Raw genomic sequence first — 26,250 nt, 5'->3', positions numbered from 1 at the left:
GCACGTTTAGGACAGCCCAGGCAAGAGAAGAGCAAGTCCAAGTCTTCTTGAGCCACTCTTTCCCCAGGTGTGGCTCTGCCTGGGCTGCCCCTGGCCTGGAGGGGCCTGAGTAGCCATCACCACTCACTTCTTGGCGGCTTTTATGGTCTCCTTGGTGACTCTGCCTCAAGTAGCTGCTTTTTTCTCCACGGCTTTGGTGACCCTGGCAGCCTGACATTTAGCACAGAGCCTAGCGCAGAGTAGGAAGTGCCATTCCCTGTGTATTGAGTTCAGAAAGTTCTTGTGCTTCAAGCCCAGTCACGCCTAAGATAACTGGGGAGTCTAAGATTGGGGAATCTGAGCCTTTGGGTTCAATAGGCTCCAGCAGTAGTGCTGGTAATCCACTAGGTTTGAAAACCACTGCACCAGAGAGTAGTGGAAGGAAAAAAAGTCCCCACTACTCTCTTTACTGTTCACCTTCTCTAGGTCAGTGCTTCTCAGACTTTGATGTGCACCTCAGTTACCTGGAGATCTTGTTAAAATGAAGATTTGAATTCAGCAGGTCTGGATGGAGCCTGAGATTCTGCATTTCTAACCAACTCCCAGGGGATTCCCATGCTGCTGGTGCACAGACCACACTTTGAGTTCGCAAGGCTCTAAAGTGGCCCCTGCCTTCCTGTGTGACACTAGGCAAGCTGCTTTCCCTTTCTGGGCCCTTCTAACCTGGCACTCAGATCCTCTGACCAGGTTCTGCTTCCCGGCTCAGGTGTGACACATTGGCCAACTGGCTCCCTGGAGCTGGGAGGAGGAGGGAGCAGCCCCGGTAGCCAGTTGCTGTTGGGCCTTACCAAGGGGTGGGTCCTCAGGGAAGCTTTCCATGCACATGGGATTGCTCAGAATCATCTGGGTGATGCCTGCCTCCCCAGACTTCAGAGCTTTAGGGTTGTCTTCCAGCTTCTTGCCTGAGTGCCGGTCAAGCTTCTCTCTCAGCTCTGCAAACTTGCAGGTGATGGGCGCTGTGGCAGTCCAGAACTGGTGAGTAGCCAGCTGCAATGCTGCCAGGATGGTTGAAGATGATCACCTGGAACTGGGGGGAAGTGGGGGGGAACGGGGGATGAGGAGGGTATTAGCCAAGCATCCTTCAAAGGAGGTGGCTCTAACCAGCTAAGGGGTCAGCTACCTTGGACACAATTTAAATCATAGTGAATATTTGAATGTTTATAGGGTATACCAAGTTCCGTGCAAAGCAAATCTCATTCATTTCAGTTTAATGTTCACAGCAGGGAGGCTGTGTAACCCAAAATTTCATAGCGAGGAAGTGGCAGAGCTGGGTATAAATGATGTCTATGAGTGATAGATATTATTATGTGTACTACTTCCCCCCACCTTTTAGAAAAATGGATTATAATAATAGCTACTTAACTTGTTAGGTGGCCCCAGGTCAGCTGTTTTATACATCACCTCATTTAATAATCCCAAGATCACTGCAAGGTAGTCCTAGCCTCCACATGCACAAAGAAGAATGTGCTAGGGACTTCCCTGGTGGCGCAGTGGTTAAGAATCCGCCTGCCGATGCAGGGGACACAGGTTCGATCCATGGTCCGGGAAGATCCCACATGCCTCGGAGCAGCTAAGCCCGTGCGCCACAACCACTGAGCCCAAGCGCCTAGAGCCCATGCTCCACAACGAGAGGAGCCACTGCAATGAGAAGCCCATGCACCGCAATGAACAGTAGCCCCCGTTCGCCGCAACTAGAGAAAGCCCGCTTGCAGCAACAAAGACCCAGCACAGCCAAAACTAAATAAATAAATTAATTTAAAAAAAAAAGAAGAATGTGCTAGACATTGCATTAAGAAAGGGTTTCATGGGACTTCCCTGGCAGTCCAGTGGTAAAGACTCGCGCTTCCACTGCAGGGGGCGTGGGTTTGTAGAGGGAGCTAAGATCCCACATGGCATGTGGCGTGGCCAAATTGAAAGAAAAAAGAAAGGGCTTCATATTCTGACTCGGGGCCAAGGAAACACCTGAGAGGTCCAAGCATACAGATTCCCAGTTTCCACACAAACCTACTGAATCAGAACCACTAGGGAGAGTTCTAGGAATCTGAATTTTTGAAACACTTCCCCAGTGATTTCTAACGCATTTGGTTTGAGAACTACTGCTTTAAGGCATCAAGATCATGCTTTGGAAACTAACCAGATCAGCAAAATGCATCGTCTCGTTCAAGGGCAAACAGCAAATACACTGCAGAGTCAGGGTACTAACCCAGACTGTCTGACTGTACCTACACTGCTGACAAGAGCCCAGCATGGAGCCTGTGCTCAGTGACCACTTCCTGAATGACCCAGTGACCCATCCTGTTCTCAGGCCGGTATGGCCACTTCAGGAGGACACCCATAAGTGGACTTTCTCACCTGGGAGAGGAAGCTCCCATCTCTAAGGGCGGGTCATTCTTGCATTCTTGCATCAGTCCCTGCCACGTTGCCCTGCCTGATGTCCTTTAAGGACACGTTCTTCACATTGAAGCCCATGTTGTCACCAGGCAGGGACTCAGCCAGGGCCTTGCAGTGCATCTCCACAGACTTGACCTCGGCGATAATGTTGCAGGGGGCAAAGATCACCACCATGCCCGGCTTGAGGATGCCAGTTTCTACTTGGCCCACGGGCACGGTGCCAATACCTGGAGGGACAGAGAAACCAGACCCTAGTGGGCCCTCAACCCCAAGTACCCCACCCAGCATGTGCTCACCCCCAGTCTTGTAGACATCCTGCAGGGACAGCCGCAGGGGCTTGTCTGTAGGGCAGGCAGGAGGCATGATGGAGTCCAGCGCTTCTAGTAGCATCGTGCCTACCACGTTCCCTTCCTTCCCGATAATTTTCCAGCTTCGGAACCAGGGCATCTGGAAAAGCCACCAAATGTGCACCTTACTCAGCCCTGAGAAAGCCTGTCCCAGGTACCAGCCCGCACTTAACATGGGACCTCAAGGAATTTCTTTAAGCATTCTGAGCCTGGGCTTCCTCATCTGTGAAACGGCAATATCACTGCCTACTGGCAGACCAGTGTAAAGACACAAAAGACCACACAGTCCACCAAGCACAATACTTGGTACGTACTGTGTGCCCACTAAATGGTGGCAATTACTCCAGATCTCGCAGGCATTGCCCCTGAGTTGAGCCCATACGTTTTAGGAAGCAGAGATTCCTAGAATCTGAATAGCCCTCACATCTCATTCCATCTGCTCATTATACAGATGGGGAAACTGAGGTCCAGAGAAGAGAAAGGACATGTTAATGTTCAGCAAAGTTAAGTAAACATTAGTAATAAGAACGAAAACAAGACTCAAATACTCTAACACTCATGCCTTCTAAAGACTAAGATGCTTCCCAACCGAAGTACCCTAAAGAATGTGCTACAAGATGCGAAGACCAAGAAAGCAGACTTATAAACAAGGGCACATTATTGAGTAAAAGTCCTTCTGGGAAGATGACTTTCAGTATGACAGTGCATTGTGTGCAGGCCTTTTAAGCAGACGTTGTATTTACTCCTCTAAAAACCCTACCCAAAGCTCATCAGAGACATCATCTTTGCCTTCAAAGATTTATCAGTTAACTGGAAATCCAGCACAGAGGACATACAGAAAGAATCAAGGTGGTTGATATTAAGGGCCAGGTGGGCTGACCAAGAGCTGATCAGCACTTGGACCTTATAGGTCAGGCAGACAATTGGAATCCTGATGAAGTTCCTCCTTTCAGCCGTAGGTCCTTGAGCAAATGTCTAGGCTTCGAAACTTCAGTATCCCACCTGTATCAAAGGAAACACCGGCCCCTACCACAGCACTGTAGAGAGGGGTAGGTGCCCTGGCCCTGAGGGCACTCACAGCAAGCTCTGTGAACTCTCAGTTCTTAGTGAGACTCTCAGAAGGGGAAGAGGCAACAACTGCCATGGGTGAAAGGGTGAGGAAGGGGCATCAGGGAAGGTTTTGGTGGATGGGGAAGAAGGCTCCAGTCAAGGAAGGCTTCTTCCACGGAAGAGAAGCAAAGCTATGCAGTACAGAAGCCACACAGAACACATCTCGCCTCATGGACTCAAAAATTAGTGGCCCAAGGAAGAAGGCTACCATTTCTATTAACACGCAACTCTTACAGAGGATGGGGGAGAGGGGAGAGGTAGGAGGCTTTGAAAAAATTTAATAAGCAATTTTGTATAAATAATTCAGACTTGTAAAAAAAATAAAAGTATTCCTTCTTTTTCCAGAGGGGATAATTGAGGGTCTGAAGTAGGTTGCCAAAGGACCGATGACTGGCAGATGGCTAAACCAGGAGTTGATAATGAGGCCAACTCCTTATCAAACACCAGCCTCTCAATGAGGATGAGCTCTTCAATTAATTTGATGAACTTGGCAACTCACTTAGCTCTGTGCCACCTCACAGACCTGCACAGCCTTTGAGGTTGGCATCATCTCCATCTTAAAGCTGGGGAAACCGAGGAGTTCAATGTCACAGGTATTTGAGAGCTGAGTCTAAACTCCAAGTCTACCATCTAGTCCACTGGCTGCATGCTTTGTTCTTTTAGCATCTAGAACATGGTAGGTGCCTAATAAATGCTCGAAAGGACCTGAGCGTGAAACTCCCTTATCTTACTAGCTGAAATGTGTAACAAAACTGAGGATGTGGGTGGGACTTCTTTGGTGGCACAGTAGTTAAGAATCTGCCTGCCACTACAGGGGACACAGGTTTGATCCCTGGTCCGGGAAGATCCCACGTGCTGTGGAGCAACTAAGCCTGCGCAACACAACTGCTGAGCCTGCACTCTGGAGCCTGCAAGCCACAACTACTGAGCCCACGTGCCACAACTACTGAAGCTCGCATGCCTAGAGCCCGCGTGCTGCAACTACTGAAGTCCGTGCGCCTAGAGCCTGTGCTCTGCGACAAGAGAAGCCACTGCAATGAGAGGCCCGCACACCGCAACGAAGAGTAGCCCCAACTCACCACAACTAGAGAAAAGCCCGCGCGCGGCAACTAAGACCCAACGCAGCCAAAAACAAAAAACAAAAAACCAAACAAAAATGTCGGCATGGGGAAACAGGCATCAAAATCTTCAGATTTGTCATTTTAGATGAGTCCCCTTTTACCACTAACGCACTCTTACCTTGTCCCTTTACCTTTTAGATTTTTCTCAGCACTTGTCATCATACATGATATTATTCCCCACCCCCAACACACACACACACACACACACACACACAAAAGACTGAGTGCTGTGAGCAGAGCTGCTTCTTATTCACTGTGGTACCCTCAGCACCAAGCACAGTGCCCTGTGTGCAAAAGTTCAAATACCGTCCAAAGGAACACATTGCCAATGGCAGTTCTAATCTTTCTCAAGGGCAATTGGGCAGGATATGTCAGAAGACTCCAAAATAATGCCTACCCTTTGTTTCATTAGGGATTATACTAATTAAGTTATTGAGGACACGTGCAAAGATTTATTTACCAAAATGCTTATGGCAATTTTAAATAAAATTAGAAACAGTATTCTTAGAAGTTCATGACCTTGGGCTATTCCTTAACTGTGTCTCAGTTTTCTTACTTCACATGGGAATAAAATGCCTTCTTCATGGGGTTCTGTATGTGTGAAGTGCTTAGTCTGGTATCTGTCACATAGTAATTACTTCTATCATTAATCACCATTTTCATTTAATAATGGATATGGCTAAACAAAATACTGTATTTTGAGGTTCAATACAAAACACACCCATTAACTATTGAACATGTTTAAAATATTTATCTGTTTATTTATTTAGTTGTGCCGGGTCTTAGTTGTGGCACGCGGCATCTTCATTGTGACATGCAGCATCTTTAGTTGCGGCATGCGGGCTCTTTTTTAGTTGCGGCACGTGGGACCTTTAGCTGTCATACAGAATCTTTTAGTTGCAGCATGGGGGCTCTTAGCTGCAGCATGTGGGATCTAGTTCCCTGACCAGGGATCAAACCTGGGCCCCCTCATTGGGAGCGTGGAGTCTTAACCACTGGACCACCAGGGAAGTCCCTGAACATGTTTAAATGGCAAGGAAATTTTAAAAATTAGAAGTGTTATAGAATATTATGTTTAGTTTGAGTCCAGCTGTGAACGTCGAGAAAGAACTACATGAAAACTAGGTTATCTGTTAAGCCATGGGATTGCAGTTTATGCTTCATATCTGCATGAAATGCTCCTTGTAAAAAGTTAGACATTACTTTTATAGTCAGAAAAAGATAGCTATGTACATGGGGAGCAAAAAGCTTAAGAATCCTCAAGTCAGTTATAGAAAAGGTAGGCTTTAGGCAAATGCAATAAGTAATAGCAGTTAGCGCTTGAGCGCCAACTGTTTGTGTGAACAGATGCCCATGTGGAGTCTCCCAGGTAATTCCCACAACCCCGTGAAGTGAGTCCTAAGTCCCAGAGCATTAATACCTCACTCGTGCCTTTACTGTGGGCAAGGGATGGAAATGGGGCTTGAACCCAGGTCTGATGCTAGAGCTAGACTTCCTTAGTAGGGTGACACTCATCTAGGAATGTTAAACCCTACTAGATTCTGGGATCCACGGGCACAGTGACTATATCTTAGACATTTATATTACTCCCATAACTGCCTAACCCATCTTGAGAGGTAGGATAGCTTAGACGCAGTGAGCGTGGGCTAGAATTCTACACTCCGCTAGCACTACCCAACAGAACTTTCTGCAATGACAGAAGTATTTCATAACTGCACTGTCCAATATGGTAACCACATATGGTTGTTGGGTACTTGAAGTGTAGCTAATGCAACTAAGGAACTGCATTTACTTGATTTAATAATTTAAATAGCCACATATAATCAGTGGCCACCATATTGGACAGTGCAGCTCTATGCTTACTAGTCACGTAGTCTTGAGTTACCTCTGTTTGTTCCTCTGTAAAATGGGAATCAAATCATGTATCCCACGGGGATGGAGATCACTCACGGTGACTGACCTAGAAGCACACTCTAAATCCTAGGTATTATATTCTAGGAAAAGCCCAAAGATTTGAGTTGGAAAGTCTCATGTAATTGGCCCTGCCCCCATCCGCCCTCACCTTTGTGCTGGGTTCTGTCATGTTGTCCCCAAGCCCGCCTCAGATGGGCACAAAGACAACAGCCTTAGTGTTGTAACCGATCTTCTTGAGAGAGGCCTTCACCCCCTTGCTGGTTTCCTCGAAGCGCGCCCTACGGTAAGCAGGCTCTGTGATGTCCACCTTGTTGACCGCCACCATGAGCTGCCTCACGCCCAGCGTACAGGCCAGCTGTGCATAATCACGGGTCTGCCTGTTCTTGACGACGCCAGACTCAGACTCGCCTACACCACTTGCCACGGTCAGCACAGCGCAGTCCGGCTGGCCTGAGGGACAGAGAGGAAGGTCCAACTCAGACCTGTCCTAGAATAACCACTGCCCATCCTCATAGCAGGGCCCCCATGGCAGAGCAGACAGCACCCCCTGGTGGTGCCTGCGAGGTGCCCATGATCATGTTCTTGATGAAGTCCCTGTGACCCGGGACATTGATGTTGGTGATGTAGTGTGTCTTGGTCTGGAACTTCCACAGGGAGATGTCAGTGGTGTGCCATGCTCCCCCTCTGCCTTCAGCTTGTCCAGCACCCAGGTGTACTTGAAGGAGCCTTTGCCCATCTGGGCCAGGAGTGGGAGGGAAAACCCCAGGGTCACTCTGCCTTCCAAAGCTGCCTACCGACCAAGAAGAAAGTTCCCAAGTAAGCTGAGAGTCAGAGGAGACAGTAACAGGGCAGTGTATGGAGATGCCTTTGAATTTTTAAAATAATAGAATGTATTACTAGTACAATTAAGTTTTTCTTTCAGAGCAAGTTTTAGAGTCAGAGTGACCCAGGGCCACAGTGAGCCTTGAAGTAACAGCAGCAAACATGTAAGTAATGCTGACCATGTACCTGGTGCTGTTTTTAGTACTTAACATAGATTATCTCATTGAATTCTCACAGTGATTCAGTGAAGTTTTATTATCTCCATTTTACAGATGACGTAATTGAGAAATGAACTGACTAGCTCAAGATCACACAGGTAATAAGCAGCAGAGGCAGGATTTGAACCCAAGGCATCTGACGCTAAAGTTCATGCTCTTAACCATTACCCTGTGTTAAATGGTAGCTGTGACTGAGAATTACCCCTGGGATCCTGGGTAAGTTGAATTTCTTTCAGCACTGGTGAAAATGAGGCTACTAAAAATTCTGTAGCATATACAGGTTACCATGTTGGTCTAGGCTGTACTCTACCTCTTGCCAGCTGGGAGACCCTGAACATTTGTTCATTTCAGTTCTAAGTGCTGTGCTAGGCCCTGAAGGCAGAATGGAGATCAGGAGAATCCAGAGACCAGGTAGATTCTTCAAGAAAATGAATTAGTTTGTTAGGAGATAGAACTAGAACCCAGGTGTCCTGACTTAGGAACTTGTATAAAGTCTCCCACAGTTTAGATAAGCAGTTCTCGAAGAGTGGTTCCAGGTCCTCTAGCTGTGTTTTTTAGAGACTACATGATATGAAATTGCAACAGATTTATGCAGAAGCTGATAAGAGAATCCAGCTGTCTGCCATTAAGCCAGACATTAATGATACCTGCAAAAAATGTAAAACAATGCAACCACTCTAAGATTTTTTTGTTTTGAAAAATAGTTATTTTTCAAACACAAAACTATGATATTTATTTAATATGTAAGGGGTTTATTACTGTTATTTATTTTTTAAATAGATTTATTTATTTATTATTTTTGGCTGCATTGGGTCTTCGTTGCTGCATGCGGGCTTTCTCTAGTTGCGGCGAGCGGGGGCTACTCTTCGTTGCGATGCGCAGGCTTCTCATTGCGGTGGCTTCTCTTGTTGTGGAGCATGGGCTCTAGGTGCATGGGCTTCAGTAGCTGTGGCACACGGGCTCAGTAGTTGTGGCTCGCAGGCTCCAGAGCACAGGCTCAGTAGTTGTGGCACATGGGCTTCATTGCTCCGTGGCATGTGGGATCTTCCCGGACCAGGGCTCGAACCTGTGTCCCCTGCACTGGCAGGTGGATTCCTAACCATTGCACCACCAGGGGAGTCCCCATACTGTTATTTTTAAATGAATTAAATATTTTTAAAACTCAGTTTTAATTTTGAATATGGTAAATGTAGATATGTCTAATTGACATAAACAAAAACTCTTTGGGGTCCCTGTAAGAGTATAAAGGGTTTCTAAGACCCGAAAATTCGAGAACCACCGCATCTGGTCATTTGTTTCTCCAGGAACTTCTCGGTTATGCTCCACCATACTGGCTCTGGGCCAGCCCGTCTTTTCTCAGGGTTCTAAAGCTTTCCTGACTGGCCCCTGCCCCATAAGTGGCTCCACAGCAACTGACGACACCTCTGGAAGCCAAGAGTAGGAAAACGGGATCTATGTAGCCGATGGCACAAATTTATGCCCTGTTAATTACTGTCTTTTTTCAATCCTCCTTGTTTATACCTGTGCAGCAGCTGGTTCTCAGACCCCTCCCATCTTGCTGACATGCTTCTTTAACTTTCTCCAGGGTTTTCCACCCACCTCCCTGGCCCTCCGTTCTCATTCTCCTGCATGGGCTTCTCTTTCTCCACCCATCCCAGGGCTCTGTCCCTCACCCTTTCCCACAGCATGTGCCCTGCTTACTCCCGTGGTCTAGTCTCCAACCTGGGCTTCCCTCCCAAGCTCCAGACGTCAATATACAGCTGCCCCGTGGACACCTCAAGTGTCACACATCTCGGGCAGACTCTTTCAGACCCAGACCAGCTCTGCCTCTGGTATTCACCAACCATCCACTTTCTCAAGCCAGGAATTCCTCTTCTTCCCTCACCCCTTACCTGGAGCTAACCCCTAAGTTCTGTGGATTCCCCACCTCCACGCCCCTGGACTCCATCCATTACTCTCCATGCCACTGCTGCTGCCTGAGCCCAGGCCAGCATTCTTGCTCACCTGTTCAGCTGCAACAACCTGCTGACTGGCTTCCCAGCCCCCAGTGTTGGGCCCTTTGGTCTGTTGTCCCTTTGCTGCCCCCAGTGTGCTCTTCCTAAAAGACTTGTCTGACCCCGTCATTCCCGTGCTTGCAGTCCTTTAGTGGCTGCAGGGACAGTGGCTAGACTCCTTAGCAGGGCTGTCAAGGCCCGTGTCCCCCTTTCATCAACCGCACTCCACCTGAGGTGCTCTGACCTGCTGTTCTGGTCTCCTCGTGGCCCATGGATACCCTCCTCATTTCCTCAAGACTCAGAGGGGGTCCCTTCCTCTGGGAAGCCTTCAGGGCCTCCCAGGCCGTGTTCATTATCCCTGCCCTGGGCTCCTACAGCACCCACGCGGTTACTGAGCTGGTCGTGTGGCACAATGGTGTGTGACCAAGAGTTCTGGGGGACAAGGCTTGTTATGTTCGCCGTTGTATCTCCAGGGTCTGCCTCAACATCCATAATAGGTGCACGGCAAATGAATCCTTTCCCCCCTTTTAAATGGGGATGCAGCTTTACCTCCTGAGATACAGTGTGGCACACTTGAATTTAAACCTTGGTGCCACCTTCAGGCGAGCTGTTTAACCCTCCCGAGCCTCATTTCCTCACCTGGAAAATGGCAGCCACACCACCTGCCTGGAATGATGAAGAAAAGCACCTACCAGCCCAGCAGGTGCTCAGCGGGAGCGGGCTGTGCCCTCCCCCAGCACAAGGGCTCCCTCCCAGGGAAACCAAGGCTGGAAAGGGGGCGGGGGGCACTCAGGCAGAGCAGCCTCAGCTGGGAGGCCTCCTTCTCAGACCTTTCGATGGTCCTCTTGTTGACACCCCCGCATTCGTAGGTAAGACGCTCATTTGTGGTGGACTTGCCCGAGTCCACGTGGCCGATGACCACGATGCTGATCTCTTGCCCATGCTGGGAGCTGCTGGGAGCTGCTGGGAGAGAGAAGGACAGGTGTGCTCAGGGCCCCTGCCCCTAGCTCACCTTCCCTGGGACTAGGCCAGCAGAGGTTGAGACAGGAGAGGAGAACAGTTGGCCAGGAAGGAAAGGGAAGGGCGCCTCCCCAACACCTCGCACCTGGGGAGGCTGCTGTGGTCTCTCCCCCGGCTCCAAGGGGGTCGTGTCTACCTCCTGAGTCGGGAGGAGCCCCTGGTGCTTCTTGGCATCTAGAGCCGACCCACCGGGTGCCCGGCCCCACCCCCTTTTACAGCCCACATCCCAGGCCTGCCCCTTGCATCCCCACATCCCCATTGGCTCCCACTGGTCCTCTGGACCACGTGGGAGAAACCCAGGGCCCAGCTGTCAGGGGGTGGGCTGTCATGCTTTCAGGTGGGGAGGGGCGTGAGCCCGCTGCCCACCAAAAGGAGGCACCTCTGGGCTTTGAGATGATGAACGACACCCTCTCCCCACCACTCCCAATGCCAGGCTGGGCACTAAGAGATGGCCCAAGGGTCAAAGGCAGGCCTGAGGATGGGAGGTGAAGGCAGGAACCTGGGGTCCAGAGGAGGTCCTGTACTTGCTGTCCCTGGGCGTGTGTTCAGGCGTGTGTATGGGAAAGGGTGGGAGCTCTAGCTTTTTACATATCTGCCTCCTGGGTCGTCCTGGGCCTCAAGAAGCGAATGGATTCATTCCTGTCTCCAGCCAGCCCAGAGCCCGACCCATTGCAAACCCTGCGCTTGTTGAGTAAATGCAGAATGGCTGCCTACCGCCTTGCAGGCCCTGCCCCGGAGCCCTGTGCGCACCGTCCCCTTTATGCTGCTGCGAACTCTCTCTGGAAAGTGAGGACGCTGCGGCTCAGGAGCAGGACCACCGGTGAGAAGGTAGCAGAACTAGGGTTGGAACACAAGTTGCCTGACCCCAGCATCTTAGCCAGAGCCCAGCTCTGCCTCTCAGCGAATTAATGCCTGAAGGAATGAAGGGAGGAAGGGACGTGACTGCAGCCACAGCCTTGTTCATCTCTGGGCTCCCAGCCTCCGGGAGTGGCTCACTAAGTGAATATCGAGGGTGGGACCTGGAGGGGAAGATGAGCTGGAGGGGTCTGTCTCCCCTGAGGGAAGGGCTGCCGCCAGGGTTGAGGGTCAGAGCTACTGGACTGGAGTGTGAGGCCAGCACGATGCCAGCGTTTGGAACCATCCACACATCAGTTCCTGAGGACCAGGCTCTGTGCCCGGAGACCAGTGTGATGCAGGGAAAGGTGGCAGAAAGAACAGGCTGACCTAACTGGATTAGAACCCTGGCTTTACCACTCTCCTCCTATGGTCCTCCAGCCCCTCTGAGCCCAGGTTTCCAACTACCTTTCAGTGTTGTGGTGATTCTAGTAGATATGGCACCCCTCCCCCCATTATAAATCCAGAGGATGCTGGCAATACAGTAGGTCCTTTAAAACAGCGGTCCCCAGCCTTTTTGGCACCAGGGACCGATTTCGTGAAGACAATTTTTCCACTGACTCTGGGGGTGGGGGTTCAGGCAGTAATGCGAGCGATGGGGCACCGCAGATGCCCGCCGCTCACCTCCTGCTGTGCAACCCTGTTCCTAACGGGCCGTGGACTGGTACCGGTCCGTGGCCCGGGGCGGGGGGTGGGTTGGGGACCCCCGCTTTAAAAGACTTAAGGCAAAGTAGAAACACATGGGGGCGCTCTAACCACAAACCGCAGAGAAAAATATTCTTACAACCAGGGCGATGGGGAGCTGGGGACAGCTGACGGGGCTGTTAGTAAACCCTTTGCCGATGACATGACCAATTCTGGTCCTTCCTCCTGGATACAGGTGGTGATAGAGAAATGATTTGTGAGTGGGTGGTTGGATGATGTAGTTAATTTCAACTTCATCTAAGCTTTGCTGTTTACTAATTATTTTGCATCTTCTTACGTGAACAGAAATTTTTGGCTGTTAACTCCCATGAGTTCATAAAAGGTAAAGTGAGGCTCTAGTGTTACCCGAAAACTGGGTTCACCTCTTGGTGGATGTTGAGCCAAAAGACACAACAAAGCCAAGGAACGGGAGACGGATTTATCACTCGCAGTAAGTAAGGAGAACACCGGGGATCCTGCCCAAGGCAGTGTCTCCTGGAGCAGCAAAACTGGGGAAGTTTTAAGCTGAGGGTACATGCATATTCATGAGGGGGCTTGAGCAGAGGAGAACTCAGCATAGAGTTGGGGGAAAGGTTGACAGAGTCCAAGCTTTAGTTGGTTGAAGTCCTGAGGGTCAGCAAAGGTCAGCATCATCATTCCTTAGGTTCCAGTTGATCTCATGGTTGAGGGGGTTTAAATTCTGCCAAACAGCTCAAGACAGTGCTTCAGGCTAATCTTTACCATTGAAACAGAACTGGGAGTCTTTACAACTGATTTATTATCTTTGCTCTTGTTACTTCTCTTGTCTGTTCCCTTAAGATCATTATTACTGAGACGTGTTCAAGGGCAAGCATTGTGGCCAAGCTTAGATCACAAAATGGGTTAGGCCTGGGTCTTTCCTGGTGGTCCAGTGGTTAAGACTCCACGCTCCCAACGTGGGGGGGGCCTGGGTTCGATCTCTGGTCAGGGAACTAGATCCCGTACGCCGCAACTAAGAGCCCACATGCCATAACTAAAAGACCCCTCACGCCACAATGAAGATCCCACATGTGGCAATGAAGATTCCGTCTGCCTCAACTAAGACCCGGCGCAGCCAAATAATAAATAAATAAATAAATATCAAAAGAAAAAAAGGGTTAGGCCTAAAGTGGCTTCTCTATATCTGGTTCTTTTCTTCCGGGGACCTCCTACCCTATCTCCTAGGGACAGTTATATTTCTCACCCATCTCTGGCCTTTCAGCTCATGTTTCTGAGACTATCTGTGGAGTGCTGGGAAGGAAACTGGCTTTAGGATCCAAAGACCAGGCCCCAAGCCACAGCTCTACCACCTCATGGCTGTGTGAACTTGGGCAGGTCACTTGATCTCTCTGAGCCTCATTATCTCATTGGTAAGGGAAGGATGGTGATAGCCGTCCTCACAGGATTATTGTGAACATCATGTGAGCTGTAAAATGATTTTGCTGCAGGAATGCCTGTTTGTTGTATGGCGTTAGCCTGTAGAAATATGTCAATAAGTTCCTAATCAATGGTTTTAACATGCTGATTATTTGCTGACCACCTCCCCAGATGGGTCAGAAATTTCATTTTACCTCTTAAGGGGTTTTCCAGTATCTGGGTTTTTAAAAGCACTGGACTGGGCTTTTTGCCAAGGGGAGGTTGGTAGTGACTTATTGTCCCTGAGGGTCCTTCTCTGCACCAGCCTATCATCACCCCAGAAACTCCACCATTGGCAGTGTTTTAGTTCAGGCTGCTATAACAAAACACTACAGACTGCATGGCTTAAAAACAATAGAAATTTATTTCTCACAGTTCTGGAGGCTGGAAGTCTGAGGTTAGGATGCCAGCATGGTTGGGGGAGGGCCCTCTTCTGGGGGGCTGACTTCTTGTTGTGTCCTCACATGGTGGACGGGGCAAGGGAGCTCTCTCAGGCTTCTTTTATAAGGGCGCAGTCCCCAAAGGCCAGATCTCCTAATACCATCACATCACGCATTCAGATTTCAACATCGGAAGCATTCAGACCAGAGCAAGCAATTTGCTGCTTCGGGTTCCTCTTTTTTTTTTTTTTTAATAAATTTATTTATTTATTTACATTTTATTTTTGGCTGCATTGGATCTTCATTGTGGTGAGCGGTGGCTACTCTTTGCTGTGGTGCGCGGGTTTCTCATTGAGGTGGCTTCTCTTGTTGCAGAGCACAGGCTCTAGGCACGTGGGCTTCAGTAGTTGTGGCACATGGGCTCAGTAGTTGTGGCTTGCGGGCTGTAGAGCGCAGGCTCAGTAGTTGTGGCACACGGGCTTAGTTCCTCCGCGGCATGTGGGATCTTCCCGGACCAGGACTCGAATCTGTGTCCCCTGCATTGACATGTGGATTCTTTTTTTTTTTTTTTTTTTTAAAGTAATTGATTTTTTTTTTTTTTTTTAAACATTCACTTTATTTATTTATTTATTTTTAATTTCTTTATGGCTGTATTGGGTCTTCGTTTCTGTGCGAGGGCTTTCTCTAGTTGCGGCAAGCGGGGGCCACTCTTCATCGCGGTGCGCGGGCCTCTCACTGTTGCGGCCTCTCTTGTTGCGGAGCACAGGCTCCAGACGCGCAGGCTCAGTAGTTGTGGCTCACGGGCCTAGTTGCTCCGTGGCATGTGGGATCGTCCCAGGCCAGGGCTCGAACCCGTGTCCCCTGCATTGGCAGGCGGATTCTCAACAACTGCGCCACCAGGGAAGCCCTGACATGTGGATTCTTAACCACTGCGCCACCAGAGAGGTCTGGGGTTCCTCTTTTTTTTTTTTTTTTTTTTTTAAGTATTTATTTATTTATTTATGGCTGTGTTGGGTGGGTCTTCGTTTCTGTGCGAGGGCTTTCTCTAGTTGTGGCAAGTGGGGGCCACTCTTCATCGCGGTGCACGGGCCTCTCACCATCACGGCCTCTTTTGTTGCGGAGCACAGGCTCCAGACGCGCAGGCTCAGTAGTTGTGGCTCATGGGCCCAGTTGCTCCGCGGCATGTGGGATCTTCCCAGACCAGGGCTCGAACCCGTGTCCCCTGCATTGGCAGGCAGATTCTCAACCACTGCGCCACCAGGGAAGCCCTGGGGTTCCTCTTTTAAAACATCACCAACTACTCCCCCTTTCTTCTCCCTTTCCTTCTCCCAAAGGGCTTTTCCCACTGACTTGCTGATTCTTTTAATGCCACCTTTGGACACTTTGGTTTGGCCTAAGGCTTCAGCCTCCAGATAAAACTGCTTCTAGTTCTAAGAAAAGCCAATACTGGAGACTCCATTATGAGGTCTTCCAGGGCAAGGACCATGGCTCAGTCATCTCTGTATCCCTCAGGACCTAGCAAAGGGCCTGGCACACCGTAGGTCTGCAGTGAATGCTCGTGGAATTGGCAAGTTTTATCCAGAATCAAACTAAAGTGTTTTTCCATCATCCCTGCAGCTAGGAAGGAAGGTACAGAAAAGGATTTAAAACAGGGAGGCCAAGCTCAGTCTTTCACACATTTTCACAGTCTGTCTTTTTCTCCCTCAACACTAAAGTTTGGGTTTGAAAAAATTAATTACTAAATTAATTAATTGTTAATTATTAAAGCAGTACACAAGTGAGAGAAACAAAAATAGTATATGATATCACTTATATGTGGAATTTAAAAAATAATACAAATGAATCTGTATACAAAACAGAAACAGACTCATAGACATGGAAATCAAACTTGTGGTTACCAAAGAGAAAACTTAAGGGAGGGAGGAAGGGATAATTAGGAGTATGGGATCAACAGATATAAACTACTATAAATAAAATAGATAAGCAATAAGGATTTGCTGTATAACAGGGAAACAATATTCAATATCTTCTAATAACCTGTAATGGAAAATAATTTGAAAAAACTATATAACTGAATCACTTTTCTGTATACCTGAAACTAACACAATATTGTAAACCAACTATACTTCAATAAAAAAGCAATATATAGTCAATATAGCGGTTATAGAAATACAGAAAGAAAACCAAATTATTCATAATCCTACAACCACCCAGACACTATCATCGTTAAATTGTCATATTTCCTTCATGTTTTTCCTTTCTTTAAAAAAAAATCCTATGGCAGATTGGGAGTGGTCTGGAACTCTGACAGGTGTGCTGGGAACATCACAGCCTGCATCCCGGCCCTCACCAGGCACTTGCTCTGGCCCCTCTTGCTCCAGCACTGCTCCCCTCTGGGGAGAAGGTGCTGATGCCGGAGAGGGAACAGAACCTGCTAGAGCCTGACCCTCAGGGCTTCTGCTCCAGCAATTTGGGATTTGACCACACCCCGATATGGTGGTGGTGTCTACTGAGTAGAGCAGCCCCTGTTCACACCCAGCTCTGGCTCTCGCCTCTCCACCTCCAGCCCCACCTCCTACCAAGGTGTTAGCTGCCAGGGTACTCTGGGGGGAGATGTGACTCATGCTCTCATCAGATCCAGCTCTTCTACCAAAGCCACTGGACTGTAGAGGGACATTCCCACACAAGGACAACCCTTCAGGATCAGGATAGGTAACTGTTTCACCTAACTTCATAGAGACAGAAGAATTTGTTTCAAATGAAAGAACAAGAAAAAACCCTGCAAAAACAACGAATGAAACAGAGATAAGTAATTTGCCAGATAAAGGGCTCAAAGCATTAGTAATAGGAATGTTAACTGAACTACGGAAAAGAATAGATAAACACAGTGAGAATTTTAACAACAAACTAGAAAATATAAAAAAGAACCAGTCAGGGACTTCCCTGGTGGTCCAGTGGCTAAGGCTCCATGCTCCCAATGCAGGGAGCCCGGGTTCGATCCCTGGTCAGGGAACTAGATCCCACATGCCGTAGCTAAGAGTTTGCATGCCGCAACTAAAAGATCCAGCATGCTGCATTGAAGATCCCGTGTGCTGCAACTAAGACCCAGAGCAGCCAAATAAATAAATAAATATTAAAAAAAAAAAAGAACCAGTCAGAACTGAAGAATACAAAAACTGAAGTGAAAAACGCACTAGAAGGAATTAACAGCAGACTAACAGGTCATACAGAAGAAGGCATAAGTGATCTGGAAGATAGAATAATGGAAATCACCCAATCAGAACAGCAAAAAGAAAAACAAATTTTAAAAAATGAGAACGGTTTAAGGGACATCTGGGACAACATCAAGCGTACTAACCTTCACATTATAGGGGTCCCAGAAGGAGAAGAGAGAAAGGTGTCGAAAATGTATTTAATGCAATCATGGCTGAAAACTCTGGAGCATTCATGACATGGAATATGACTCAGCGACACCAAGGAATGGACTATTGAAACATGCAACAACCTGGATGGACCTCAAGGGCATTATGCTTGGTGAAAAAAAGTCAATTCCAAAAGATTACGTACTGTGTGATTCCATTTGTAGAACATTCTTAACACGACACAACTATGGAGATGAAGACCAGATCAGTGGTTGCCAGGGGGACAGGGACAGGGGTGAGGAGGTGGGATAGGGTGGGAGTGTTTAGGAATACAAGACACGGGACAAAGCAGCTGTGATAACAGGACTATTCTGCAACTTGACTGTAATGGTGCTTACTGGAACCTCTACAGGGCATAAAGTAGAACTACACACACATACACACAAATGAGTGCAAATTTTAGAAGATGGTGAAAACTGAACAAGATCTGTGGACCAGTTAGTAGTAATGCAGCAGGAGTAATGTGACTTTCCCAGTTTAGGTACTGTACTACAGGGAATTCCCTGGCGGTCCCGTGGTTAGGACTCCATGCTTCCACTGCAGGGGTCATGGGTTCAATCTCTGGTCAGGGGACTAAGATACTGTACTACAGCTATGTAAGACGTCACCACAGGAGGAATCTGGGTGAGGATACACAAGTCTCCATGCACTATTTTTACACTTTCCTTTGAGTTTATAATTATTTCAAAATAAAAGTTTAAGTTTTCTTTTGAGGGGGTGTGGGGAGCAGTGGCTATGAGAGGCCGCTCCATCTCCCAATGTATTTAATATTTAGTGCAAAGATTCTTACCCTTCCCAGGGTGGGATGCCAAGGTTCCATTATCCTGTTTCCTGTGGCTCTGGGGAGGAGTTTGATGTAGGTGTAACCACACAGGTGCCTACCAAGGAGGGTGGAGGGAGAGTGGTGATGCCACCATTTGTAGATGGGTCAGGTATGAGAGCAAGGACCAGTTTGAATTCCCCTGAAAGCCAGCCTGCAGGCTGTCTTGAACAGGAGGGACTCTGGCCTCTGACTCCTAATACGAAAAAGTGACCTCTGTACCAAAGGGGAAAGGGGGAGGGGAGGGATGGATCAGGAGTTTGGGATTAACAGATACACACTACTATATATAGAATAGATAAGCAGTAAGAACCTACTGTACAGCACAGGGAAGTATATTCAATACCTTGTAATAACTTATAATGGAAAAGAATCTGAAAAAGTATATATATATATATATGCTTATATATGACTATAGAATATGACTGTTCTATAGTCACATATATATATGACTGAATCACTTTGCTGTATACCTGAAACTAACACAACATTGTAAAACAACTATACTTCAATTAAAAAGCAAACAAACAAAACAGACCTCTATTTTTCATGAATTGTGTAGTTCTCCAAGCCTTTCTGTGATTATCCTTAGAGACTATTTTAAAGGCTGCTTTGTCCAAGGACCCTTCTCCTTAGTAGATCCTAAAAATAAACTATAAACTAGTCCATTAAAAATCTGTTAACACTTCTGCTGTGGGCCAAGATAGAGTAACAGGTACCAGATAAACTCCCTCACCTGAAACAACTAAAAAAACTGGACAAAAAAATATATGAAACAATGGTTTTCTAACATGGCCCACGAGCAGTGGAGGACAGTGATTCCTGAGAAGGGGAAACCAATACGGTGAGTTTACGATGGCTCCAGCTTATTGCCTGGAGACAGTTTCTGAGCTGCAGCAGAGGGAGGGGAGCCCAGGGTGGGCCTGGCAGACTCCTGGGGTAGAGATGGAACCAAGGAAAGAAGTTAGCAGGGCCAAGCACCAGAGAGGAGAGAGCTGCAGACAGAGATCTGCAGAGGGTTCCCTCTTCAGCTGAGGAACTGAATTAGCTGATGTGTAAAGAAACTTAACTACCTGAGGCTGGGGAAAGAACCATCACCAGAATTCACTAGCGTCGGGAATACTTTGTATTCCCACCAGCCAGAGTGGAAAACCTCACAATTCAAGAGGGATTGGGTAAAGTACTCAGAAGTGTACTGTCTCAGTAGTGGCACAAAATGAGCCCTAGAATACAGGCTGCTTTAATCCCACTTTACAAAGCCTCAAAACAGGCCTCGAAAGAATAAATCTATTTCCGAGTAACTTGTGGCCCAGAACAAATTTCAAGAAAATTTATAGGAATACAAAAATATCCAGCACCGGGACTTCCTTGGTGGCGCAGTGGTTGGGAGTCTGCCTGCCAATGCAGGGGACACGGGTTTGAGCCCTGGTCTGGGAAGATCCCACATGCCGCGGAGCAACTAGGCCCGTGAGCCACAACTACTGAGCCTGCGCGTCTGGAGCTTGTGCTCCGCAACAAGAGAGGCCGCGACAGTGAGAGGCCCGCGCACCGCGATGAAGAGTGGCCCCCGCTTGCCGCAACTGGAGAAGGCCCTCGCACAGAAACGATGACCCAACACAGCCAAAAATAAATAAATAAATAAATTTTAAAAAAATATATATCCAGCACCAAAAAAGGTAAAATTTATGATGTCTGGCATCCAATAAATTGTCAGACATGCAAATAAGCAAGTAAATAAGACCCAAAATGAGCAGAAAAAAACCTCTATCAATAGAAACAGACTCCAAAATGACACAGATGATAGAATTAGTAGAAAAGGGAGTTAAGAGTTACTGTAACTACATTCTAGGTGTTCAGGCAGGTAGAAGAAAGGTTAAACATGATAAGTAGAGACATGGAAGATTTTTAACATCTCTTAAAAATTTTGGTTAAAAAATACATAAAATTTAACATCTTAACCATTTTTAAGCATACAATTGAGTGGTATTAAATACATTTACATTGTTGTGCAACCATCACCACCATCCATTCCCGTAAGTCTTTTCATCTTACAGAACGGAAACTCTGTATCCATTAAAAAATAACTTTTCATTTACCCCTCCCCCCAGCCCCTGGCAACCACACAATTTCTGTCTTTATGATTTTGGCTGCTCTAAGTATTTCATATAAGTGGAATCAAACAGTGTATGTCTTTTTGTGACTGGCTTATTTTACTTATAATGTCCTTAAGGTTCATCTGTGTTGTAGCATATGTCAGAATTTCCTTCCTTTTTAAGGTTCAATAATATTCCATTGTATGTATACACCACATTTTACTTATCCGTCCATCCACTGATGGACATTTGAGCTGCTTCTATGTTTTAGCAATTGTGACTAATGCTGTTTTGAACATGGGTGTACAAGTATCTCTTTCAGATCCTGCTTTCAATTCTTTTGGGTATTTTATTTTATTTTTAATAGTTTTTATTTACTTATTTATTTATTTGTTTGTACCGGGTCTTAGCTGTGGCAGGCAGGCTCCCCAGCTGCGGCAGACAGGCTCCTCAGTTGCAGCTCGCAGCCTCCTTAGTTGCGGCACGTGGGCTCCTTAGTTGTGGCCTGCAAACTCCCAGCCGTGGCATGCATGCAGGATTCAGCTCTCCAAGCAGGGATCGAACCCGGGCCCCCCGCACTGGGAGTGCGGAGTCCCAACCACTGTGCCATCAGGGAAGTCCCTTTTTGGGTATTTTAAAAGACCCAAATCAAAATTGTAGAGATTAATACTACAACATCTAAAGTGAAAAATACCCTGGATAGGACTAACAACAGACTAGATACAGCCAATAAAAAGGTTAGCGAACTTAAAGACATAGCAATAGAAAGTATCCAAAATGAGACAGATTTAAGAGAAAAAGACTTAAAAATAATTACAAAGCATCAGTGAGCTTGGAACAACTTCAAGCTACTTTAAGTATAAGGTATAAATGGAATCCCCAAAGGAAGCAGGGGGACAGCATAGGTGTGGAGTAATGGATTCTATTTATGACCACAGTAAGCCGTCTGGGTTTAGGATCAGGGTGTGGGGTGAGGATGGGGGTTTGAGCTGAAAGAACTCCAGGTGGGATTGAGGAATCCACAAACTGCTCCTGAATTTTCACCCAGCTGCTCCTGGGCTCTCAGTAATCTCCATGGCCACCACTACACCCTGCCTCCCCCTCTAAAATGCTGGCCAAATCCCTAGCCTCATCCTTCTTAGCACAAGTTGGCTTTTCTACAAATTGGCTAAGGGCGTAGAGTTACACAGACCTGAGTCAGATTCCAGCTTTGTCATTCACTAGCTGTGCGGTCTTTGACAAGTGTCTTAACCTCTTTGAGCCTCTGTTTCCTCCTCCATAAAATGGAGATACTAATATATATCTCATGAGGATAAACCCAGATCACATATGTGAACATGCCTGGCATGTATTGGATGTTCAATAAATGATAGTCCTCTCCCTCTGAACTTCTGTTTCCTCATTTGTAAAAAAGAGGGAGGTGGATAAAATTTTAGGGCTTCTCAACTCTTCTATTTAAGGACACCCATGGGCATCTCTCTAGATTGTTTTAAAAGTTTGGTTCATCTGTACAGTAGAATACTATTACAGCTGTGAAAGAAAGAAAGAAAAAGGAAGGAAGAAAGAGAAAAAGAAAGAAAGGAAGAAAGAAAGAAAGAAAGGAAGAAAGAGAAAAAGAAAGAAAGGAAGGAAGAAAGAAAGAAAGAAAGAAAAAGAAAGAAAGAAAAAAAGAAAGAAAGGAAGGAAGGAAATGCTTTTCAAGATTAGTTAAGTAAAAAAGTAAGGTCAGGAACTGTGTATCTTACACATTAGAATCCATGTAAAAATGGGGGGAAGAACCAAACATATATGCACCATTTCAGTCTTTTTCCCTTGCGCTCAGCCCACTTCACAGTTTACAAGAGTTTGTGGGGATTTCCCTGGTGGTCCAGTGGTTGAGAGTCCGCCTTCCAATACAGGGGACGTGGGTTCGATCCATGGTCAGGGAACTAAGGTCAGGGAACTTAGTTGCTGCAGGGCAACTAAGCCTGTGCGCCACAACTACTGAGCCCTCACGCCACGACTAGAGAGAAGCCCGTGAGCCACGATGAAAGATCCCACATGCTGCAACTAAAACCCGATGCAGCCATAAATAAATAAATAAATATTTAAGAAAAAAAAAAAAAGAGTTTGTGACCTCTGCTCTGAAGAAGCCCCATGTCCACACATGACCCAGGGCCATGTTCGCCAGGGTAGGGATTTGAGGCTCTCAGGCCTAGAAGCACTTTCAATGCCTTTGGTCTGATATTCTGGGATTCTCTAGGTCCAACAGCAGCAGAAATGCCAGAAGCTGGCATAATCTGTGGGGGAACAGGAAGTTCTGCCTGGGGGTGGGGTGGGGGGAATGCATGTCCAACTCAGGCCAGGTTTGCAAAAGGGAGAAAGAGAGAATACTACTAGCTCTCTGTCTGACAAGCTGATTTTGGTGGTCCCAGGGAATGGGGACAGAATCCCTGGTGCAGTGGGAAAAACTGGTATCCCTGGCCCCCTGAACTAGGTCCTTCCCCTGGGGGGTTAAGAACCCCACAGCCATGGGAGACAAGATCCCCCATATGGTTGCTATGGTGTTTGTGATGCCAAATAAACATGTGTACCTGGAGGAAGAGGCAAGACAGGAAATACCTTTTAATGACTTGTGCCAGGAGTCAGCTTCCCGCGGCTGCCCTCTCGCCCTTGGGCCTGGTCACCGTGAGATGGGGGGCAGAGGTGGGACTTAACTTGTGCCTGACTCTCTAACTCCTAGCTGGAGTTTGGCACAGAATGTACGCTCACTACTTGTTCAGTGAGTGACTTAACTGAGGACCTGAAGTCATTCTCGATTTCTTCCTCTCCATCGTCATTCAATCCCTCATTCCTGTCAATTCTTCCCTGAATGCCCCGGACTGACCTTGCTATTTATTGCATGGGAAGCAGTCTGGGTAGTGGTTAAGACCACGGGCTCTGAAGTTGAGTTTTCTGGACTTGAATCTTGGCTCCTCCACCTAACTAAGCTGCAAGGAGGCCTCAGGAAAGTCTTCTTCTCTCCAAGCCTCCAGGCTTTTGCTAATATGTTTCCCTTTGCCAAGAATGCCCTCTCCTACCACTCCCTGCCTGGTGCGTGGAAACCATTCTCATCCTCCGAGGTCCAGCCCACTGGTCAGTCTTTCTGAAGGCTGCCCTGAGTCCCTGGGCAGAAAGCATCTCTCTCCTGCTCTAAAAGCTGTTGTTCAGACTCTCTAAACTAGCAGTTGTGATATGGTAATAACCTATGTCACATTCATCAGTGTATTCACTCATTTTTTTTTTTTTTTTGCTTTTTTAAACTGCTTTATTAACGTCACAATATATAAAGAACATCTCTCCATGCAATAGGTAAAACTCTCCTGCTGACAGAAACTTACAGATTGGGTCAGAAACACAACATTCAATTAGAAGCTGGTAATAGGAGACCCACAAGAAACAAGTAACACCAAAAGGTTTACAACAAAGGTACGTCACAAACATGTAAGTTTAGGAAGCAGGCGTGTATCCCTACTAATTTCAGGGAAAACATCAGGATTCAAGGCATAAGGCAGAACTCATCATGATGGTCATGGTGAGGGGGGTCAGTGCTAACTGCCCGCAGACTGTGACTCAGCTGCTTTTCCCTCAGCTTTTCCATCAACTGCCTCACCTCCTCCCCAATCCTTTCCATATTCTCTTCTCTCATCCTTGCCTGTGGCTCTTCAAGCCTCTGAGTCATGTCCCATCTATACTGCAGGATGGGCTGCCTAACACAGAACCTCCTACGATTTCCTCTAGGTACACAATATTCACCAGCTTCCAAAGGGAGGGCAAAAGGCTCTCCTTTATTAGCATCCTGCCCCTTTTCATCCTTGTTTTCATTCTCCTGGTTGGCATTTTCCATGTAGAGATTTTTTACTGCTTGTTCCTCTTTGGACGCCATTGCTCCTGGGCCTATTCTCGCTGTCTCCTGCTCCTCCCGATTCTTGCTGCAAGTGTGCCGCCGCGACACTTCGACTCGCAGACCTGCTGCCCCCGCGCCTCTTACTCTTGGGGGTCGACCTCGGCCCGCACTCCCTCAGGGCCACCGGGAGCAGGGACCTCCCCCTGCCCCCCGTGTCACTTGTCCAAGCACCGGCTTGGGCCCCGACGCTCTCCTTTCTTTGTGTGTTCCTCTCACTCATTTTTTAAAGCAAGTATTATTAAACACCTACTATGTGCCAGGCACTGTTCTACATACTGGGGAACGAGAGCAACAAAACCTCTGCCCCCAGGGGCTGGCATTCTGCTTCCCCCATGGTCTGAGAGGCAGCTGTGTTGCAGTACTGCTGGGCTGCCCCCCGCAGGATGCAAGCCCTGTGCTTTCCCAGCCTCACGACAGAAGAAAGAGCCTGGAGTCAGTGACAGAGATATCAATGGTTTAATGGATGGGGATGGGGGTCTTACGTGTCTGAAGCAAGGTTCTGGAGCGCTGCCCCACCATGTGTGGCAGACGTGGCAGCAATCTTTGCTATGGGGGGGGGGGAGGCTACCAGTTATAGAGGGAGTTGAGATCAGATTGGCTCATCAGTTACCAGGGAAACCAGCAGAGGGGCACACCCCTTTAACAAACCATCATAGTGGAGATAGTTCTGATCTAAATATTAGAACAATCACTAGCTGGGATGGGGGGCAAGTACATAGGAAATTACTGATGAGGCTCTATGATTAAGAGGGCAGGTCAGGCATGTGAACAAGGTGTAGGTGAAGCAGAGACTGGTGGAGCAAGGGATGTACAGAGAGCAAGAGCACAGCCATCTTGGGTGGCCTGATCACACAAGTACAAAACAGCTGGTCTTGGAGTCAGGAGGGCTGGGTTCTATTGCTCCTGGTCTTCCACAGCTGTGAGATCCTGGGCACGTTTGCTACCCTCTCGGAGCCTCAGCATTTTTACCTCTAAAATGGGCTTCATGATACTGATTTCAGTTGGATGTTGTAAGGATTAATTGTATGACTATGAAGTGCCTAGATGGTGCTGGCACACAGTAGGTCCTCAGTGAAGGACTGACCAGAACGGGACAAGAGCTTGCTGAGCACCAACCCTGTGCCAGGCCCAGGCCGGTGGTACAATGGCTACCCAGGTGCTGGCCCAGCCCCCAGGAAGCTTCTGGGTCGAAACCTACACCAAGGATGCTCTAAGAGGTTTGGGAGGCACTACTGATATTCTCTAGGCATTGGAGGTAGGCAGGGATGCTGAACATGTTCAATGCATGGATTTTCCCACCCAATAGAGAGAGCGTTGCCCAATAAAATGCCCCATCTCTGAGAAACACTTGCTAGAACCATACAAGGCAGAGGTTGCAAACTCAGTGCCTCCTGGGACCAGGCAGGTGAAATGCATCATTTGTCTTCCTGCAACACAGACAGTTTGTTTAAAATTAAACATATAGAAATGAGCTCTCGTTCACAAAGATACTTCCATTTTTCTTGAAACATCCATCTCTCATTGGCTTTTTTTTTTTTTAATTTATTTATTTTATTTATTTATATTTGGCTGTGTTGGGTGTTCGTTGCAGCGCGCAGGCTTCCTCTAGTTTCGGAGAGCGG

At 47.5% G+C, this 26,250-nt stretch overlaps 1 protein-coding gene and 1 pseudogene across 1 annotated transcript; both read right to left on the bottom strand.

Moving 5' to 3' along the window:
* Positions 1-123: 123 nt before the first annotated feature.
* On the bottom strand, positions 124-10,881 carry LOC118901061 (annotated as a pseudogene).
* A 13,094-nt stretch (positions 10,882-23,975) lies between these two features.
* LOC118905493 (protein BEX1) lies at positions 23,976-24,760 on the bottom strand. Its single transcript, XM_036872194.1, has one exon. It carries the CDS (start codon positions 24,605-24,607, stop codon positions 24,221-24,223), a length of 387 nt encoding a protein of 128 aa, XP_036728089.1. The 5' UTR covers positions 24,608-24,760; the 3' UTR covers positions 23,976-24,220.
* Positions 24,761-26,250: the final 1,490 nt, after the last annotated feature.

Source organism: Balaenoptera musculus, chromosome 1 (assembly GCF_009873245.2).
Source record: "Balaenoptera musculus isolate JJ_BM4_2016_0621 chromosome 1, mBalMus1.pri.v3, whole genome shotgun sequence".
NCBI classification, from domain to species: domain Eukaryota; kingdom Metazoa; phylum Chordata; class Mammalia; order Artiodactyla; family Balaenopteridae; genus Balaenoptera; species Balaenoptera musculus.
This window is presented reverse-complemented; position numbering and strand designations above follow the sequence as displayed.

Coding starts and splice junctions, on each gene's coding strand:
- LOC118905493 (XM_036872194.1), bottom strand. CDS start 24,607: ATGGCGTCCAAAGAGGAACAAGCAGTAAAAAATCTCTACATGGAAAAT.